Source organism: Symphodus melops (genome assembly GCF_947650265.1).
Source record: "Symphodus melops genome assembly, chromosome: 20".
Lineage (NCBI taxonomy): Eukaryota > Metazoa > Chordata > Actinopteri > Labriformes > Labridae > Symphodus > Symphodus melops.
The window spans coordinates 2,947,820-2,970,547 of NC_136710.1; the positions used below are offsets into that span (position 1 = coordinate 2,947,820).

General features: G+C 42.8%; 1 protein-coding gene and 1 long non-coding RNA gene across 4 annotated transcripts in view; both read left to right on the forward strand.

Annotated features, from left to right (window-relative positions):
- The window catches only part of htr2cl1 (5-hydroxytryptamine (serotonin) receptor 2C, G protein-coupled-like 1), a 101,589-nt gene that overhangs the window by 76,872 nt on the left and 1,989 nt on the right, over positions 1-22,728 (forward strand). For all 3 annotated transcript variants that reach the window (XM_079371986.1, XM_079371987.1, XM_079371988.1), the window contains 5 exons: positions 3,775-4,892; positions 13,815-14,015; positions 20,835-20,998; positions 21,193-21,346; positions 22,203-22,432. In XM_079371986.1, the coding sequence (XP_079228112.1) occupies positions 4,478-4,892; positions 13,815-14,015; positions 20,835-20,998; positions 21,193-21,346; positions 22,203-22,432 (1,164 nt within the window). In that variant the 5' untranslated portion in view covers positions 3,775-4,477. The remainder of the gene's footprint in view (positions 1-3,774; positions 4,893-13,814; positions 14,016-20,834; positions 20,999-21,192; positions 21,347-22,202; positions 22,433-22,728) is intronic.
- Positions 18,958-20,018, forward strand: LOC306841976. The gene is made up of 2 exons (XR_013781649.1): positions 18,958-19,330; positions 19,713-20,018. It is a non-coding gene; the product is annotated as an uncharacterized lncRNA (long non-coding RNA).

Genomic DNA, 22,728 nt, shown 5'->3' on the forward strand with positions numbered 1-22,728 from the left:
AATAAAGGAGCTTCAGCTTCAAATGACGCTGCTCCTCTTTACATCAAGTCTTTATTGTGGCTTCAGAAGATATGCTGCTATTTGTTGAGCTGAACCAAAACCCTGACTCAGCATTTTTAGTTTATTCAACTTTCTCTCTTTTGTGTTTCCTTTTCTTCTGCACTCAAAGGGAGGACATTTATTTGATTTTAAATTTTTTATAAAGCAGTTAAAGTTTTGTTTGGAAAACTGCGGAACAATGTGGGTTGGATAAAATGGCTGAAAAGATTAAACAGACAAATGGATGGAGTTCGCCATCGGGATGAGAGAGTGGGGAACGACATGCGAGAAAGGACGCCACAGCTCGAAATCAAACCCGGGCCGTGACTCGGAGGACCGAAGCACCCCGACCGTACCTCTCGGCCATCTAGCTTCACTTTTACACAAACATAAAGAGGCGCCCATCTTTATACACCGCAGGGGTTTTAAGGTAGTTTTGATCTGAGCTGATCGACTAGTCGGCTTCCTGTCGCCTCCTCTCCGAGTTCACAGGAAACTAAACAGCTCTGCGGTCGAGTCATTTGACAAGTCTGCAGGAGCTGCAATGCATCACGGAGAGAGAGAGAGAGAGAGAGAAAGGATGAGCAAGGAGGTTAGACGGACTAAACAGATGAAAGAAATGGAGGTGTAGTGAGAGAAAGTGGAACGAAACAGAGTGAGACCGACAGACAATCCTTCACTCTGTGGGAATATGCATGTTTACTCAAACAGTTATGAGCGTTTCTGTCGTAATCGTGCGCTCTCAGCTCTCTATATGGCATGAAAACACAGAGTTTCATTAGTCACGGAGCGACCCAGTGTGTGTCAAATCATCTGGAGGTTATAATTGGTGTTGTGACTGTGAAATATTCCCCCGTCTGACTTCTTAGAGAGCGTAACACAGATACAGCTGCACACAGGATCACGCAGCAGAAGCACAGATGTCACCCGCCGTCACTTCGCCGCTCACTGCAGGGACAAATTGCCGCCGCACTCATGTTTGTTTAAGCCATTTCTGCTCGGCGAGATAAAACAGCAGAGGGTGGTGGGGTAGGGAAAATGGGAGGCAGGGATTTTCGTCTTATTAAACGGGCCGACAAAGGCAAACAGAGCTACCTGCGTTCGTGTTTGTGCGTTGTGAGGCTTAACATAAACGGGTAATGTTTCACATTCATGCGCAACAGCAGCTTCAAATGTTAGCTAATGAATAAATACCAACCTTTGTGACAACAACGCACTTTATTGGAGAAATGGATTATAGTTTTTGCCTCAGGTTAATCGCTAAGAGGACCAAAGCATCCTCGTAGACACATTTATTTCCTCTACTTATATTTAAAGGTCACATATTGTGCAAAATATTCTGTCTGTCTACAAACCCCCCAGTAATGACAAAAGTCCATCCTCTTCGTCTTCTTCCTGCTCCACTTTTCAGAAAATGTGTGCCTTAAACAGGCCGTTCGATTTTCCCTTCATGACATCACAAAGGGCAGTAGCCCCTCCCCCCAGGTGGGTGACACTCCCACAGCTAGGTGTTTGTTCTGCCCTCTGAGTCTGCCTTCTCACCGTAAACAATAGGACATGGAGCCAGAAAGCAGCGAGTACACCCGAGCCCTTCCAGAGAGGGGGCGTGGTCAGACACAGCTCATTTACATATTTAAAGCTACAGACACAGAAACAGCCTGTTCTGAGCAGGGCTGAAATAGAGGGGTTTATAGACATGATCAAATACATGTTTTGGAGCTCTGAAACTTATTTAAGCTGGTTGATAAGGAGGAGAATTATGTGACCTTTAAGGTTTGATTATTTTTAAACGGCATTTTATTGTTAATTTGTTTATATTTATTTGAAAGCAGTGGACAGCAACTAAACTATTGGCTGACGTTTTCACCGCACTCCTACACTGCTCTATTAGGTTTATTTTGCACAATGTCCTTTTTTTTGTAGTCCGAGCCAAGATAAATACTCAATAAATCCTGATGTAAGCCTGGTCTGCAGCCTCCCCTTTAATGAGCTGAAGTTAAAGGTGCTTCTGTGAGGATTTATCATTACTTTAATTTCAATTTCAACCCAAAAGTAAAGCATTTGACTCACGTATGACCATGTTTCATCAATACGTTAGAACTCTTTATCTTATAAAATAATTCATTTCTGTTTATGTTGGGGTCCCTGATGCATGAAAATTTAATAAAACATCCACAAAAGTAAAAACATTCAACAGATATTTAAAAAAAAAACATATTTACTTTACGAGGTGATGTTCAAAGTCCTCTTTTACTTCTTCTCTACTCTATTTCTTTATCGATCATATTGTTGATGCTTCAGGCATGAAGCACGGAAAACTGTTCCAGTGATATATAAGCCTGTATTCCTGTTTTATTTATAGCCTGCGTCTTGCTTTTGGCCATTGTAGCAGGAACCTTCCCCACCCGATTTATTTGAATTCTAGGGGTAGTTTAAGATCCAATAATAATCATAAAATGTAGACAGTTCCAAACATTTTCCAAGTATGTCTCCAAGGCTCCAGATCCAAACACAATCATATAAATCATGTTTGTTCAGATGGTATGACACCAGCTGTGTGTTTCATCTTTTATGTATGAGGAATTGTCGAATAATAATAATTTTTTTTTAAAAAGTCTGCCCACACACATGAATAATCTGCATTAAGAATCACGTGTACGCACAATCACAACTGCAAAATGTGTTGCACAATCATTAACAGATACACTGTAAATGAAGACATGCAAGCCCTTATTTGGACACAGCATCTCCACATTGAGCAATACAAATGATTACATGCCCACATAGAATGAAAAATGCAAAGGGTGGATTTTGTTATTGGGCTTACAGCAATGATTAAAAACAGTATCCATTGTACTCTGCTTGATGTTGTCGTTGGCGAAACGCCCACTGAAGTATGTCAGCTGGAGGCCCGAGTCCATCTGGAGATTTGCTGCCTTTTTTTTATCTCTCACACTCCACATATGGACACACTAAACGGACACACGCGAAGAAGCACACACACATTTACTTTTCATTCTCTAACATGTGCCCACACATTCTGCAGAACGTCTCGTTGGTTTTTAACCGTCTGTCACGCTCCATCCTGCTGTTTGTTGGAATCAAAGTGCAGACACACTTTCTCTCTAACACACTCTGACTCCTCCTCATACCCTTGAGGACATTTACGAGCTCCTAAATCACTAAGCAGTCTGATCCGAAAGGGTAAATACAGGACAGACGATACTTTTGCTCAAACAGCACACATAGACAGAAATGTGGAGGTCGTAAACATCCAAGCTTCTGTAGCCTTTTATCTCCCTTAGTGTGTTTGAAATGACTGTAGTGTTCGTCAGACTGTCCTCCTAATTTTTATCAAGAGCACGGACAACACCATTAGTTTTTCTTGTGAAGGAAAAAATGGCTCAAAAGAAACAAAAGAACTAGAAGAAAAACAGAATAAACAAAGAAGGAGAGAAGAATAGAGTTGCCAAGATGATGGATAGGAGAGTTTCAGGGAAAATTTTAAGAAGCCAAAAAGTAAAGCTAGTGAGTGGATGAAACCAATAAGGGATACAATTGAAAGGAAAGTGGTAGAAAGAGTACTTAAAAACGGATGAAGCAAGGTAAAATAAAGGAAATAAGGAAGAGTTTCAGATCAATGAATGCACATGTATAAAGGAAATTGGACAGCAACAATCCACAGGTGTTAAAGGGAAAACTTAATCTCTTCTTTCTCTTTGCTTTCTTCCACAGAACAACCTGGCTCTGAACTCTGACCTGCAAGAAGACAACAGCAGAAGCCTACCTTTAAAAGGAACCCGAAGCAACCAACCTCAGCATCAAGATTTACCGCTGAGTGCAAGACGCTAACTGAAGTACTCCTCTGCAAACTCACTGGCAAGCATCTGTTGGTGCGAGCAGGTGGTAGCCATGGATATGAAGGAACCACTTCTGAGCTTTAACTTAAAAACTCTAGAACTCTTGTTTTCTTTCAGAGGTGGTGGATGTGACTGAACACCACCAAACGAGACGTCTTGGAAAGTATTTGCGTCTTGTACACATTAAGAACTCTTTGCCAGTGACCCATTGGCAAGAAATGGCAGTTTCGACCTTCAGGGAACTGTTTCCGTTTTGCAGCTAGCAAGACTCTATTGGATCATAGTATAAAGTTTAAAACTCTAGGAGCTAGTTCCTCCCAATCCCTTCATCCCTTTCACTCCCCACCCCCAAGGTTGCATCCTCCCTGTTTTTTTTCCTTTACCCCAATCCTGTTGATATTGGTATTCTGTTGGTATCATAAATCCATTTCCAAAGACACCTTCCAAAACTTCTCAACTCTGTCCAGCTCAACGCTTGAGGTGTCTTTCGCTACACCTTTTTCTTCCCTTGGCTGGTGAAGAAGAATAGCTCTGAGTCTGCCTTTGAATCCCTTATTGGGAGAGCCTCTCTCTTTGGAATGGGCAGCCCAGGGAGGGCTCTACTCGGTGGGTTCAGTACAACCACATCTTCCCTGGAGGTTGGAAGTCGGATGGCTTGGCCAAGTAACAACCCCCTCGAACTCAACCAAACCCTCTCATGGGGGATCGGGCTCGGAGGCAGTGGTGGAGGTGCGGCAGCCATGAGTGGAGGGGTGGACAATTTTACCCAGGAGTCTGTCACAAGGACGGTGATGAAAGAGAAGAACTGGCCGGCCCTGCTCATACTCGTCATCATCGCGCTGACGATCGGCGGAAACATCCTGGTGATTCTGGCGGTGTCGCTGGAAAAGAAGCTCCAAAATGCCACCAACTTCTTCCTGAGGTCACTGGCTGTGGCGGACATGCTAGTAGGCATCCTGGTTATGCCAATCTCCCTCATCAACATCCTCTATGGTGAGTGATTACTTCCTATAAAACACAACCCCTTTTTCTGTTCATGTTTAAGGTAGAAGACTTGCATAGCTGCATTAAGCAAGAAACAGCCACCGTAGGTATACAGCTAGATATGCAGTACACCACTTAAAAACGGATGCTTTCACACAAAATGATCTGGCCGTCTATCAGGCAATCCTTTAAGTACGTAAACAGATTAACTAATCTGCTTTCAGTGCTGATAATTATTGTCTTTTTTTCCTATACAGCTTCTCATTTTAAACGAGAAAACGCTGTTACATGCCTCTAAATCTCACTCAATATTTAAAGAATCCTTGCTGGAGATGTCTACTCCTGATCTCAGCGACCACCCACTCCCCAGCTGCTGACAGCACACAGTGATGTGCGCCCTGTCATTATTCCCAAACGGTTTTTTTTGCAGCAACCATTGAAATAATTATTGCTTCTGTGACTGAGACATTGCACACTGTTATACTGCAAGTGATCCAAGAGTCGGAGCATGCCAAGCTGATAATTGCAATATCATACCAGCTATCAACTGGTGTTCTTGCTTACAACATCCCTGCCAGGACTCTGCATGAACGCCCACGTTTGCTTAATAGGATGTCTGGTTGTTATATGGTGGGTTGTGTATTGCATTTATTTTCCAGTATTGAATAAAAACATTGAATTAAAGATGGGCTGCCCTCCTCTAACATTCAGCTCATTTGTGTACATCGTCACCAAACGATAGCTACATATTGTTACTCTGCACCTGCAAATGTCAACGTCACAGACCTGATAGCAAGTCAAATTCTTGGCAGAAGTTCAGGCAGTCACAGACCGACCTTAAAGAACTTTCCAATGAATCTATTAATCAAATATCAGACCTGCAAATGGTATAAACCTTCCCTTAATCGTTGTGGTTGTGATTGGTTTCTTTGGATGTTGAGACAAAAGGATGATACAAGGTCAAGACACTTTACCCTGAATTACTCGCTCTGCTTCGTCAGTGGCATACAAATGTGCATGAATGGGATTAGTTACTTCTGATTGTGTCCTTTGCACAGCAAACTCTGCTATCAGTGTGTGAATGTGTAGGTGCAACCTGTGGTTTTAAAGCTCTTTGAGCAGTCAGAAGACTATCCATTGATCAGTTACCATTTTGAGATACGCCATATGTCCTCATGTCATCTAAATCCCCGTTTCCACCAACCATTACCAAATTCTGACGATGGAAACGCCAATTAAAGGGTACCGAACTGACCCGGGCCGCTTGATGGAAACAGGGATTTAGAGGAAAGTCTAGGGTTTGTTATTTTTCTTAAACCTTCTGACAAAGTCATTCTAGTGTTACAAAGACAGCTTTGGCTTACCGAATATATCCCGGAGACAGAGTGATGGAACATTTGTTCTTAGGTTTGCATCTAGCCTTAAAGGAGATCTCAGTCATTCAGCGTTTGTCTTTGGGGCACAGGAGTGATGCGGTGATCGGGGCATATTCCCCTCCAGTCTGCTGACAGCAGAGACACTCAAATATTAATATCCTGACCTGACAACTATGTGACAGGCAAACAAATTTGCAAAAAGGTGTTTGTGCTCAGTTGGTGTTGAATGATTTGACATTTGATTTCTGTTAATGTGAGAAGTATTCAGCTGTTATCAGCCAATGTCACATTGTGTCACTCTGTGTGAGTCTGAGAAAACATTTTGATTTACTGAGTATGGATGCAAACAGTGACGCAGTATGAGCCAAACTGTTTGGTCTGAGAGGACAGTTTGTACCATTTTAGCAGCGTGACAGCAGAGGAAGACAGATATTACCCTGACAGGCCAAATATGGGTTCAATCTGACTTATTTGAGACTGACTTACAGCAGGTTTTCTTGACTCCTCATGTGTGTGTAACATAGAGGGAATATATATTTCATGCATGCAAAGCGTCAAAATATCGATGAAGCGGTGAGTGGAAACTTGTTCCTGTAGCTGTTTGACATGCAGTTGCTTAGTGGAAATTTATTGACGACTTCCTGACTGAGCATCAAGGGCCTCGATGGGAGCATGAACGAAGGGTGAAAATGTTAAAGTGTGGATCGATGAAAGTCAGGCACCCAATAAGAACCCAGCCTTTGCACCTTATTGATGTGTCAAAGTTGTTGCTCAGGGCCAGAGACAGAAATATGAATTGAAACATGGCTATGGCTAGTAAACAATAGCTGAAGCTCAATAGCTGAAGAAGTGTGTTATTGTTCAGGGAAGTAAAGCAGCTGAAAGGGTTCAAATTGTGTCTAGTTTTAACAAACCGTGGAGAAATAAGAACCCCCAAACTTTGGCCCTGTACACCGAGAAGAATTCGATTGGACAACAGAAATAAAGAAAGTCTGTAGTTCTGTTGTCATGTCTTTAATGTGTTATGGTTACAGTTATGAGGCAATAAAAGCATTGGTCATGTGTTCTACATGTGTTTTAAATATCATAATTGCCTCAGTTGAAGGTTGAAGGGTCATCATTCACTGTGAATGAGTTTGCTCATAAGAAAGCAAGACGACTCCTGAGATGATGTTTCATTGGGGCGGCCGTGGCTCAGTTGGTAAAGGGAGGTGGTCTCTCCACCAGAAGGTCATGGGTTAGATCTCCAGCGCTGGTGGAGCTTCAGGTTATGTAGTTTAAAAATATACATATATTTGATTCAGGGAGTGCAGGAGTCAAATGTGTAACCAGAAGTCAACATTTAGTTACAATTCCAATTAACTTTGTGATGATTTTATTACCTCGACCTAACCAGGTAATCCAGCAGTGTTTGGTCTCAAGAGGTTGGCACAAATTGGACAGGCCGCCACTCAATCAAAGGGCTCACTAATCCATGCTGATGTAAACATCTTCATGTTGATCCACACATGGGGAGAGAGAGTACATAAATCCATAACATCCTCGTCTGGACTTCCAGCATTTGGCCCTGCAGCTTGTTCCAAACTTGATATATGTGACTCCATGGCCAACATACTTCAGGAATACTAAACAGGGCGGGTAAAAGATGATCGCTGCTTAATGTGCTGGCGTGTGGTCACTGGACACTCTGTGTGGCTGTGTGTTAGCTCGGCCGGCTGCTGATTGCTCTTACGAGAATCAATGTTTCACACAAACAAACAAAGAAAGACCATTGACAGGTCCGTAGTTTTCCTTTTGTCTGTTACACACATGTACACAAAGTGTCAGATCACAAGCACGCCCTTAAGAGTCTGGATCTTTCCAGCAGACTGCTGCTTGACTGCATGGATTCACATGGTGGTCCAAGCAATAGACAGAAAACACACACAGGAACACAAAGTACAGGCAGGTCACAAAATGTTCAAACACGATTTAAGTCGACAGCAAATCATTCAGGACACGGGCATAATGATGATGATGATGATTATGATGACGATGGCAATCATGATGAAAAATGATGCTGATTGTAATTAAGCAACTTTTTTTTAGCAGCACACACACACACACACACACACACACACACACACACACACACTCAGTCTGCTGTCGCACACATTCTTTAATTGGCATTGCCAGAACGATGATTAAACATAATTGATGGAGTCTGAGCTTCCAAAATAACAAGCAAAGGCACACACTACTGCACACACACAGGCTGGCTCTTCCTAGCGGCCCAATATAAAAACAAATATGACATTAAATTGGTCTTTGGACAGGAATCGTTTTCTTAATGATGTTTATGTCTGTAGGGACGTGGGTTGGGAACCGGAGTGTCGCAGGTTCAGGTCCTGATGTGGACCAAAATAAAGAAGTTGGTCTAGTAACAGCCAGACCATTTCTCAAGCACTGCCGAGGTGCCCTTGAGCAAGGCATTGAAGCCCAACATCCATCCATCCAAGCATCCATCCGTGCATCCATCCATCCACACATTCATCTATCCATCCATCCATCCATCCACACATCCATCCATCCATCCACACATTCATCTATCCATCCATCCATCCATCCACACATCCATCCATTCACACATCCATCCATCCATCCATCCATCCATCCATCCATCCATCCACACATCCATCCATCCATCCACACATCCATCCATCCATCCATCCATCCATCCATTCACACATCCATCCATCCATCCACACATCCATCCATCCATTCACACATCCATCCATCCATCCAAACATCCATCTATTCATCCATCCACACATCCATCCATCCGTGCATCCATCCATCCATCCACACCCATCCATCCATCCATCCATCCAACCATCCATCTATTCATCCATCCATCAACACATCCAACCATCCATCCAGACATCCATCTATTCATCCATCCATCAACACATCCATCTATCCATCCATCCATCCACACATCCATCCATCCATCGCTACACTCCAACCTTACTTTTGCACAGAACCAGATCTCCAGAGAATTAATACCTTTCCACGTCCATTTTACTGTTTTAAATTCATCTTGTGAAATATCAAAGTGTGACGTTGAACATAACGTGAGGGAGATAAGGTAACATTTCAAATGAATGTCATTTACATTCAATTGCTTTTCCCCCCCTTACTTGGCTCTTTTCTTGGCGATTTAACACTGAAGCGATAATAAAACACTGATTAATATATGAAGCGAGGATTATTGCTCAGGTTTGCTGGTGTGTGACATCAATACGAACGGCATAACAGAATATATCTCACCTTACATCTTTCTTAAAATAATAAGGACAACTTGTAAAACAGCAACATAAATATGAATATTTACAGCACAGGAATATGGTGTTCATAATGCACAATGAGATCAGAAGAGGGAGTGAAGAAACTCAGATGGCAGAGAAGGAGATGAAATCTTTTAGACTCTGTTAGATACTCTCTCTCTCACACACACACACACACACACACACACACACACACACACACACACACACACACACACACACTCAAACACAGCCTTGGAGTAAAGGACCTTCAAGGCCAACTCAATCAAAGTTATCGCTGAAGGCTATCTCCCTGCATGGGGCCCAAATTGGAAACAGACAGTCCCTGACAAAACACGCTTGCAGAAACACACACACACACACACACACACACACACACATCTCTGAAGGAGGCTTAATCTGAGATGTGTCATCTCTGCTTTAATGAATTGGGACGCATGTTGCAAACAGAGAGGAGCTGTAAAACGAGACACAATGAGAAACAGAGCGAGGGAAAAAAGGGATCGTTATGTTCAAACAATGCGCTAAATTGAACAATGGCGATTCATTCGTGGCGCGTCAGCCGCTCAGAATGTGAACACAGTCTCTTCCTGGAAGGATGGCAAAGAAAAAGAAGTGCTCAGATTTGTATATTAGCTGTTTCTTCTCTGATATATTTAGTCCCCAAGAGCGATAACAGGTTCTCAATTCAAACTTCATTCCTACTTCTCATGTTCCTCGTTGCATGTGGATGGATGAATAGATGGATGGATGGATAGATGGATGGCTGGATGGATGGATGGATAGATGGATGGATGGATGAATAGATGGATGGATGGATGAATAGATGGATGGCTGGATGGATGGATGGATAGATGGATGGATGGATGAATAGATGGATGGCTGGATGGATGGATGGCTGGATGGATGGATGGATAGATGGAACATGAGTGATAACAAATCTCGTAGGCAACGTAGACCATTCAGGCTGAGCTGAAGCTACACGCTCAGGTTTGTGTTCCTTTTGGTTTGTTTAGCATCAGTATTGCTAGCCTTTCAACCAAGTTCAACCCATTTAAATAGGTTCAAGAGTGAAATCAGTGGCCACACTCAAAAGTCCACCATTTCATTAAAAATGGCACAAAATGAATCTTGGGATATGCTCATGAAGGATGCACCAAATGGATCCAACTGACCCGTCTCTGTGCTCTAAAGGGACAAACAGTCACATGCTACAGTGTAGCTTTGCATCTCCATTGATGATAATACATTTGTGCGCTTAAAAGACGCTACACGTTTCAGTTTCTTGAAGTCCGGTTTCCTGAAAAATCTCCCTCATTATGAAACGCTTGTATGTTTTTGATGCTTTCTATAAACACATGCATCACTGAAGCAGAGAATCCAACACACCCCTGAGCCAGCTGAGTAACACCTTGTCCGTGTGTGTCTGCGTGTGTGTGTCATCATGCAGTAGCCCCAATGGATGTTTGTCCTCTGAAGACTTATGCAAGCTGCCTCCTACTTTACACACAAACAAGCATGTGATTCACTCTACATGCATTACATATGTCCTGCTCATGTTACTAATTATACATGAAAACAAAGAAGTGAACGTGTGTGTGTGAGTGTGTGTGTGTTTGTAGTGTTTTTCCTCAGGTCCTGTCCTCTGTAGAAAACGACTTCTTAAAAATAGCTGCCGGCGAAGAAAGACACAGAGAGACTTTGGCGTGTGCGGCTTCTTCACAAAACTGACACAGCTGGAAATAAAACAGAGGAGAACCTTCACTTCCATTTCCCTTTCATTCTTATATTATTCCTTACAACAACAAAAAAGACTTTAAGGGTAGTAAACCTACTAGAAACAAAGAAAAATATTTCCTTTGAGCTCTGAGTCCTCTCTAAAGCTTTCTGCTTCCTTATTTCACACGGGTCACCTCCAATTTTTTCAACTCCACGTAATCATATTTTTGTAGTTTTTCTGCAGCCATGTGCTTAAAAATCTTCTTCTCCCCGAGTGTACCCCTCGTTGCTGGAGGCTTAAACAGCACCATGCTATCATTTAAGCCAGCTAAGCAGCCAACTAGCCAATTAAGCTAATTAATTTACCCCAGTCTAAGCAAAGGTTAACCCATTGATTTGATTAGTCTCTGAGCATAAACACTCCCTGCTGTGTTATTCCGTTGCTGCGGCGTTAGCGTCCCTCTGGTCCACAGCTCAGATAGCAGAGATAGATTTTATTCCCTGTGACCCAAACTTGCTCCCATCCTGCAGAGCGATGAGCCAAGAAACTGAGTCAAAACCAGCTCGACAGGGTATCACGCTGTCACTCGCTGGGACTTTTGACCTCCCTGCGGAGCGGGACAAAGAACGAGGTTTGACTCATGGGGATGAAAAAAAATGTTTGCTTCTGTTTCCTGCTGGGAGTTAAATGACCGCTTTACTTGTATTACGTCAAGTATAACACACACTCTGGTGTGTGAGAGGTTTTTAACCTTTACATTTATAGCTGTTTTAAACCTTCTGGCAAAAAGTAGATTTATGTATGGACAGGAGTGCTAGCTTAAAGTCACCAACAGGGACGCTATGTAGCTATACTCAGATCAATAAATCAAACGATTTTGTTTTAAGAAGTACCAAATTACTGAAAGTCTGATATATTGCAGGCCTAGGCTGTAGTCTTTGTCATATTAGACTCACAGTCCCGGAGAGTAAGTGACTTCATATATTCTGAGTGACTGGTCCACCATTTCGAAAGTTAGCCAACAAACAACTTCTAAGCTAGCGTTAGCTGGCTTCGATTTCCTCCTTCTGTTCCATGTCTTCTAAAATCCTCCACTCCCCTGTAATAATTAACAAAAGCCTCTGGATGAGTCTGCTTATAGATGAACATAAAAACATGGCACACAGATTACTTATACGACCGTATTTTAGGGATGTACAGTCTCACATTGGCACAGCTCCGCCTCGAGCTAAATGCTTATCTAAGCTAACGTGCTCACTGCTGCAGCGCCAACAATCTGAGCTGTAGCTGCACCCAAGAACTCCATGTTCATGATTTTAAATGTATGGAGCTCATTTAAAAGATATGTACACGCCGTGTCTCGCATTTTACATCTTTTACAGATGATAAATCTGATTTAATGAGTCATTCCCCTGTGTGGGTGTAGCATTGTAGTACACAATCTGTCAAGCCAATCTTTATCTTTATCATCTGCCTTAATCAACGTGGGTATTCATTATTCCCCCTTTCTCAAATCCCTTTTATTATCTTGTCAGTTTTTTAATCTACGAGTCAGCAGGAGTTATCAAACCTTGAGCCTTTGACAAAACAAGCTACAAACACTTCCATCACGCAGAGACCCAGCAGAGCTTTACTCATCGTCTCCATTTATAAATGTGCGCCGTGTTCTTCTCCGCCTCTCTTCTCCTGTTCTTCCTGGAACATTCAAACACCCGACGCCCTCCTGCCAACACTTACATGCAAACTCATTAACTAAAGCCAAACCTTTTAATCTCAGACCAAAGAAATGTCCACTCGTGTAATTATGGTCATCGTAACAATCAGGGTATAACCGTTAAACCTTTGTAAACATTGTAATCAAACTGTTGCATTAACCTGACTGCTCGTGGGATCTGGGTAATGTGGTGCGTGTAATGTGCCGTGGCGTTCTCTCATTAATTAAAGTGAAGTTGACCTCTGCTTGGTGCATCTAAAGCCTTCAGACTCTTCTGGACCTGATGACATCCAGTCAGTCGAGCGCTCAGAACAGATTGCACCGATCCACATCTCTGATTTAAAAAAACAACAACAACAACAACAGGGCAGAAACAGCAGCAGAGAAGAAAATAAAGCCCGACCGATATGGGATTTTTGGGGCCGATACAAGAAACAAACTGATGCCGATTTTTTGACCGAAAAAAAAAATCAAATGAATATAGTCGAAGTATTTAGACTTTGACACTGGACTTGTTTTTAAACAATTGAAATGAGAAGATTTATGAGAATATGTTGCCCTTCTCTTGTTACTTTAAAGTAGATTTGACAGAAAGGGGTGATTAAAAAAAATACATTTTACATTCATGTGTGCAGAAAACTTTCGGCCACCTTTGCAGAAGTCAGTACCCCAGTTGGGTCAATTCTGGGCACGGTCCTGCTTGCGTGTGGTCACGCAGCGATGGTTGTTCAAACAAAGTTATTGCACTCGTGTCACCTTCTCTCCCCTCATTCTCTTTCGTTCCATTCCCTCCAGACTATGCCTGGCCCCTCCCCAGCGCCCTGTGTCCCATCTGGATCTACCTGGACGTGCTGTTCTCCACCGCCTCCATCATGCACCTGTGCGCCATCTCTCTGGACCGATACGTCGCCATCCGCAACCCCATCGAGCACAGCCGCTTCAACTCCAGAACCAAAGCCATGATGAAGATTGCCGCCGTCTGGACCATATCTATAGGTCAGAAACAACATCACGAGTCACACATACTGCTCAGTAAGAGTTAGTTTGCCGATTCCTTATTAGGAAGTAGTCCCAAGCATCATCAGGTAGATTACGCCTCGATCAATCGTGGCCACATTTGCATAAACGTGGCCTTCAGAGTCGTTCTGTCAAGAGGAAAAACAGATTGATTTTGAAGACACTCTTCACCTTTTTTTCATTTGGTGCCAGAGCGCATCTGCTCATGAATTTTTAAGGCTCTCGACTAATACAGCTGAGCTCAGCTGATTACACGCTTCAAACAGAAGAACAGTGAAAAGTCAATGTGAGACATGATGGAGGTTTTAAGGGTCAGATCAATAGAATCTGAAGCATATCTTAGCATCGCTGATGTGTACATTTCATTAAGCAGACTCTTTTATCATACCTTTGTTTAGCTTGTTACACGTCACTGTTGAAACTGTGCAAATCAACCTTTCAGACATACTGTGTTGCTAAGTTACGCGGGGAGCGGCGTCACTATAGACAGCTCTTGTTTTTTGTATCCTTGAAGTTAGTTTGAGTGGCGCCTCTGCCATGGATGGATGCCTGAAACTGAGCTCCAGCTTTCCTGTTTCTCGACTCAACAGTGACGAGAGCGTTCGTGCGGAAACTGCTCATGCGCGATAAAAGAGTCGCCGCGAAACAGCGTTCACCCCTCACTGTGTGGCAGATAATCTGAAGTTCTGTTATTAAAGGTTCTCTCCCCCATGTTTAGAGCTGAGAGCCATATAGGAGTGAGAGCTGTCAGATGGGGCCGCCTTAGGGAGGGCTCCTACTGTCATTGCACAATTTGTACATTTTTGAGCCACTGCTGTGCTTTAATGTTCATCAGCCCTTTTTTGGAGGGGGGGAGGGGGGGGGGGGCTTTCAGGCCTGGGTTGCCCAAGCAGTTGCCTGCTTGGCGTGTTAAAAAGCAGCGCCTCTGATTGAAAAAAGGTCGAAGACAGCTGCGTAAGGAAGTCGGAACGGCTTCAGAAAGATGCTAAACGTGCTGCTGTGATAAAAAGCTTCACATGAATTAAAATCGCCCGCCGTCGTTTGTTTTCATCGGGTTGGGGGTCGAGTGGACAGTGTGGGTTTAAAAACAATACGCTCTTTCATATCACTTTCATAAACTTTGCAGCAAATCAACTTTTTTCACTGTTTCAATCTCCACATTTGCTTGGTCCCCAAATCCTCCCATCTCTACTTTTTAGAACATTTTTATCGACTGTGTAATATCCTGGGGTAATCAGTGTTTAGTGTGTGTGTGTGTGTGTGTGTGTGTGTGTGTGTGTCCTGTGAGGTGAAGCAGTGCCTCCCTGTGAGTGAAGTGTTTCAAGGGATCGGGTTGACTTTTAAAAACATTCCTCTCGGCCCTCTCCAAGTCTGTCTGACCTCCGGCTCGCCTCGTGCCCTTTAAGACCCAGGAGGGTCGTGTCCCCTTAACAAGTACACACATGAACACACTGACACATAAACACTAACACACACACAGAATACCTGAGTGGACCATTAGCCTAACATGCTCTGACCTCACAGTAAATATGGCGCTGTGCGTTCACTCATAACCCCCTCAGGAAACACTGGATTGTTCCAGCGTTTCAATGTTCTTCCATCAGTTCGATCTTGTGTTTTCTTTTGGTCGGATATAATGAAAGCTGACCGAGTAAACGTGGAGTTACATTACAGCAATCTTATTTGTACCTCGGGGTAGCGATTCAAAACGTTTAAAAAGAGACGTGTAGAGCGAGAGGTTCCTTCACTAACTCAATCTTCCCATCGTCAGCTGCAACCAACGGTGAGATGTTCCATCATGCTGGAAAAGCTTCACATACACACAGTCTGACATGCGCACACACACGTGGGGGGGGGGGGGGGCGTCCCCACCATTACGCCTCTGTGACATTCAGATTGAAGGGCGAAACTTCACATGGGCGGTAAAATAGCGTCTTGAAGTGGCAGTCTGAATACGGCTAATGATTTAATTCCAACTCATTAAAGTCCTGATTAAACCGTCTGCATTTCTGCACATCAGAGGCTCGACGCGGCAGCTGATAAGTCTAGACCGCAAAGCAGCCATTGATCGACAGGAAGTTACCACGTCGGGCTGGAAACAACCTCCATTTTTCCCCATTTTTCCCCCATTTCCTTCCCAATGGTTTTAAGGGGATGAAACCACTGAGGTGAATCCCAGCTCTCCTTTCGATTCACCTGGCTGCTCTAAATGAGGAAAACAGCAGCTGGAAGTGATTATTTATTCTCTGTGTGTTGCGCATGTTAAAACCTATAATTACTCTCTCCATTCAGAAGCAAATCATCTTCGCCTGGCAGACATGTTTATTACCCAGGGAACATCTGTTAAGCAAACCTTTGTGAAAGTGCCTTTAAGCCAGATTGTTCGTCTCTTGAAAGATGTAAACTTCCGTTTTAAAGAGAAAGACGGAGCGAATTGGATTAGTTGAATGAATGAGCAATAAAGGCAACTTTAGCCCACTTGTTTGGGTATTATCACAATCTTGTATTGTCCAATCTATGTTGCCAGATATCAGACAACACTGCCATAACACAAAACACCAATTCCATTGTAATGACAGTAAGTCACCTCTAATCAATGTTGGTTTTCCGTGGGAATCACAATTGAATTCCAAATCTCAAAAATGTCCCTTTAAGTCAAACCGTACTAATTATTACAAGTACTATATTATATGATTATTATTATAAGTACAATCCCTCACTGTAAGAATACTTAAACAGTTTCTTAGTTTAAGTAATTTGAACCATACAATCCATGAGCTGAATATTGAATGTTGTTTGTACGTTGAGTTTTTAACAGCACCTCAACCTGTCAGTCCCTTGTGAATTATGTCCTTGCAGCTATGTTTGCTCACGGATCACATTTATGTGACTTGATAGCAGCTGCACAGAAAAAATGAATCTTGGGTCTTTCTCAGTACATTGACAACATTAAAAAGTAGCATGCATGAGCAGATGAAGTTTTTCCCTTACACGACTGGCTACGTTTGAATGATAAGAAATCTGCCCACTTTTCTGCTGGCATTTCCTTGACCCCTTTTAAAGGTTTTATTATTTTATTTTTTTTGCTGCATGCTGCTGTGATTGAGCTCTGACAGGGCTTACAGCGATCCATGCCGGGGGATTAAGAAAGGAAACATCCAACAGTTGAATCCTGCAGCCAATCTCTCTCTCTGGTGACTCAGAGAATGTTTCCTGCTGACATGTGTGTTCGATATGATAACAGCATACATTATAAAACACTGTCCAGTCCCTGATTTGTTCCCAGAATCTCTAAATATTGTACACTACGTATATGTACACTATGTACGTTTGTATTACTTACAGTGCATTTGCATTGGAGTGTGTGTTTATTTGAAGTAGTGTCTAATTATATGTAAATATATTATAAAAGTATTATTCCATTAATATACATTTTCTAATGCTGAAAAGGCTCCAATAATTATAATTAGCAGTTGTAATCACAAATAAAATACTTGATGGTGATTTTTCAGATCTCCCTCTGCTGGTACAATAATCGTCCTACGGCAGCTCTACGTCCAGCTGCGGTCTGCCACAGAGCCAGAGTGTCTGCATACCATGTTATTTTTCCCGTTGTGAGCTCTGTGGAGTTAGAAAGTGGGGAGAGCGGCTTTGGCTTCGGCAGATAAGTATTACCCACCGAGGGGGCGAAACCTCCTTTCACTTTCACTTTCACTTTCAATCTTGACAGCTCGAAGTTATCCATGAGGCACTGATCGTTCCTGAAGCCTCGGTTCACGAATATAAATATGATACTTCTACTTCTGATTCAACAACAGAAATGTAGTTTTACTTATGTAAATTATGTAATCTGAATATTTTTTCAACAATTTTTGTTAAACTTCCAAACGCCGATAAAGTTCAAAATGCAAAAAAACAGGACTTTATATTGCTGAATGTGACATCCTTACTTCTGTTGTGCTTGGTAGATTAATGGGGCCTTATTGTCCTTCCAAAGGAGTAAATGTGATGAGGTGACCCTCAAGGTGCTTTTTCAGGTTGACAATGTGCCCTTTAAGTTTCCCTTCCAGTGGTGAAATTGCGGGAAAATGGGTCGTAAAATGTGCTATTTATTTGTCTCTCCGACCGGAAAAATGTGACGAAGGGCTCTCTGGAGTGTCGGTCCAACAGGGAAAACACAAACGTGTGCTTCCAAGTGAGAACACACAATCGAAGCCTCTGGATTTCCCGTCCAGAGAGGAGAAATCCCTATTCACGCCTCAACAGTGTCCATGTAATGTAGAAAACATGATTGACTGAACAGTAGGGTGCTATCCCAGGTTGGGAAATATGTAAGAGGGACTTCCAGGGTGTCCTTCGAATGGAAAAACATAATAGGAGTGTTCGTTTTGTTGCCCTGCAAGTGGAGAAAAGAAAGGAATGCTCCATCTTTGGTGTCCTTCTCATGGAAAATAAATAATGCTGCCCTCTGGGGTTACCTTCCATTGGAGAAAACAAGATTGTTCCTGTGAGGTTGGTTTTCCTTCCAGTGGTGATTATTGAACATAGTTCCTGGTGAGGTGCTGTGAAAGTCGAGTTGAAAGGTAAATAACCCTCCATGCAGCGAGTCCATCCAGTGGAGAAATCTGAAAAGTTGCCTCCAATGGAGAAAAACGTGGAGTGACTCTTTGTTGGAGAATACCGGCGGAAAAAAATGTGACCAGAGAGAGATTCTTTCCACGACGCAGCTCCCCACAGGCCGCTTTGGAACTTTTTGGTTTGACCATTTGCAAAACGACGGATGGCTTTTGGCCGACCTCAAATCCAACTTCAGGGAACGTCAAGGACAGACACAACATAACATGATGAACTGATTGGTTCAACGTTGGTGTCGGCCAATGCTGACCCTGTCGGCAGACATTGGCAAATGACGTGGCATGAACCGACGTCAGTAGCCACTCGTAGCCATTCATCGTGCCAAATCCATTTAACGCTAGCATCTCCTTCACCTCACTCCTTCACAGATTATGCTTTTTATCTGTTGAACAAAATCCAACCTGTTTTCATCGTCACACATGAGAGAAAATGGTGGGATTATGGAAAGAAGAAGAAACATCTGTATCGAAATTGGTCATCTGTTAAATAGTTGTTTTCAACTGTCGTCATCATTGGCGCTGATTTTCGTAATCTGTACTTAATCTGTACTTTTTTACATGATGTTACTTTTTTAAAATGAGTGTGAGCCAACTCGTTAAAGTCTCCTGAAACGTACCCTCCACTGGAGAATGAATGATTCATGACTCTACCACAGGGGTGTCCAAAGTGCGGCCCGGGGGCCATTTGTGGCCCTTGAGTGGATTTTTTGTGGCCCTTGAGTTCAAATTGAAGAATCAGAAGATTTTGGCCCCCAAGCCTCATCAGATGGCATATTTCATTCTTTTTTTCTTTTTCATGTTAGCGAGGGAGACCTATAAAAGCCTGACTATTCTTTCCAAAAAATGAAAACACAACAGTTTCCCACTGCAATTAGTTATTGTGTATTTACATTATTTTTTGAAGAGGTCAAAATACAAAAAGTTCCTTCCAATGTTTAAGAAAAAACAAACAAAAAAACCCTGTGGCCCGTGAGCGATTCTAACACGACAATTTTGGCCCGCAAGAAAAAAAGTTTGGACACCACTGCTCTACCATTAGTAGAATGGACTCATTAGTCAGAACTATTTGCACATCTCAACTGATTCGGACATTAACTTAAAAAAAAAAAAAAAATCCCAATTAACGCAAACAAACTCATCCGTCTGGGCAGTGTGAGTTCAGTCATTTGCAACGATTGCATTAACGGAGCTCCTCTTCTCCAAATTGGGTTTTGATGTCGGCGGCGGTCACCAGCTGTGCAAGAGAAAATGATGTACCTTTCCCCTAAATGAATTATACCAGCCCACACTGAGGTTCACGGGGGGACTGAAATGTCCTGACCTGTCTATGAAACACTCCTGTTAGCAAGAGCTTGAAAAAAAACAACAACAATGTTGATGTTTTTTTGTCCTCAGTGTGTGATGTTCTGAAACAAGTCCAGGTCAGGGAACACTTTGAACAGAAAAGCTTTTTGAAATCCAAAGCGGCACATTAAGTCAGCGTTATTATCATAGGTCACAAAACCAGCTCGGCCTCGACAGGCTCGCTCTCACTTCGGTCTTTTGTCGGCCGGCGTCCTCTAACAGCACCAACGCAGCTATTACAACTCCATGAACATCCATTACACAAAGAAAGACTCTAGTTACAAAGTGATTTATAACAAGTGGAGCGTTCGTTTTCAGTTTTTAAACGTGTGTTGTGCTGCTGATACTTCTGACCTTTGGGATAGTAAAGATGTGGTCTGAAGTCATTTTTTTTTTTAATTAAAATCTATCTAGGGATCATTATGTGGAAACAACTGAGCAATTCACAAACACGGTTTTTAGATTCAGTGAGTAAAATGTCCAAATGTTTGTTTTAAGGTCGGTGTAGACGTACAATATGTGGAGTTTTATGACAATGTTTACAATCAAATATCTAAATGAAAGGCAGGGTAGGTAATTTCCTCCAGATACACTTTTTAAGATTTTGGTTGAAATTGTATTTAGGTCCTGACAGTAATTAATAACTCAGGTGCTCTGAAAAAGGAACATAACATTTGTATGTGACCTGCTTATTATCTGTCTTTTATTAGACTTTGGATCCGCTGCATTTAAGATGTCGTGCTTTGCAGAACCAGGAAGCGATGGTGAAATATGTGAAGTGAATCTTTTTTAACTGCGACCCATCTCTCTCCGTCTCAAGGTGTGTCGATGCCCATCCCGGTGATCGGCCTCCACAACGAGGACAAGGTCTTCGTCAACGGCAGCTGTGTCCTCAACGAGGAGCGCTTCATGCTGATTGGCTCCTTCGTGGCCTTCTTCATCCCACTGGTCATAATGGTGGTGACATACTGCCTCACCATTCAGGTAGCCGAGCCCGTCCGCGGCCTCCAAACACTTTTCTGTCCTTCCTTAAACTTTATTTGACTTCTCACAATAACAAGCGCTTCCTCTTCCTTCCTTCCTTCCTTCCTTCCTTCCTTCCTTCCTTCTTTCCTTCCTTCCTTCCTTCCTTCCTTCCTTCTTTCCTTCCTTCCTTCCTTCCTTCTTTCCTTCCCCAGGTGCTTCAGAGGCAGGCCACCGTCTTCCTGTGCGAGTCCAAAACCTCCTCCCAGCAGCCTTTGCACACACCAGCAATGTCAAATACTTTACAGCCTCCTACCAGCACCTTCAGCATTCCTCAGATCAACACACTTGCTCCCTCAGACTCAGACGGTAAAAACAAAAAAAACGAATAGACTTGTAAGCTGATGAAAATCTAAAACATGACCTTTACAAACATTTTTAATCGAGGAATTAATTGAGCTCAACGAACCATTAGAAATACCCATATGATTTGTTTTGATATGTTGAATGGTGTTGGTTTTTGATAACCCTTGTGAAGTGCCTTTTGTTGGTATTTTTCTCTTCTCATTCAGGAGGTTTTAATCTCTTAATTAAAATCACTAAATTAAACAAAGACGTTGCACAGACAGCTTCACTGATTTTTCCACTCTTGAGATAGTTGAGTAAACACAAATTGTGGTCCAACTGTTGCTGCAAATTAGCATTTTTAATAATGTCGATGGTTCCTTGGAAACCCAGAGCCTGTAAACCTATTTCTTGTTGTGCGTCTAATGTTTAATGTTGGTCTAATGTTTTTGTAGCTTTCTTTCCCTACTGTCTGATCTGTCCGATTTAAAGGTATAGGGCGTAGAATTGCATTAAAATGTAAAAAAATTCAGTCAACCAATTTTGAATATATTTTTTAAGCTGAGTACATCACCTCAAATCATTTGGAAGAGAAAATCACTCCCATGATTCCCCGCGAGCCTCAACGTCATCTTATGTGATTGCTTACTGGCGGCGGCTTTTACATACTGTATGTGGAAGAAAATCTGAGAGGGCTCCAGACCCCCCCGCGCCCCCCTCCCCCCTCTTTTCGAATGGGCACGACGCCCATGTACTTAGATAAATGATCTCATGTGGTAACCGAGTCGGAAGGAGTCATGCTGATAACAGAAAAATACGCTCCACTTGTACCCCTATATGTAGCTGCGCATGCTTGACTCCACATTTACCCCTCCCACAGAGCTAAAGCCCCCGCCTATTCAGAGCAGAAGGAACACCTTAAGCTGTCTTAAAGGCGCAGAGCCCAGCATGCTGCTCAGCGTCTCAACACCAGACAGCCTCAGCATCATCCCCAGCTCGGAGGTGGCGTCACAGCTCAGCTCGCCAGCAGCGGGGCCTTCACGGAGCGACGGTTGCAGCGGGCGGCGGGGGATGATGCAGGCCATAAAGAACGAGAGGCGGGCCTCCAAGGTGAGAATTAAGAGCGGAGAATGACAGCTGAGGGGCTTGTCGGGTGATTTAAGGTAAAGTCCTTTCCGGTCTCCAGGGCATGTAGTGTTAGCAAATGTACAAAGAGAATCTTCCAGTGTCTTTTCTGTTACTCTTATATTTCCTTATCTTTATATTTAAGGCTTGCACCAATACCAGTCGATGTGTTCGAGGCACTAGAAGCAGCTAATGGGATTCATAAATCTGTTTTTGAAGAACAAGAAAGACAAGTTCTTCAAAGTAACTCCCAGACATTTTCACTGAGTTTGAAATGTTTC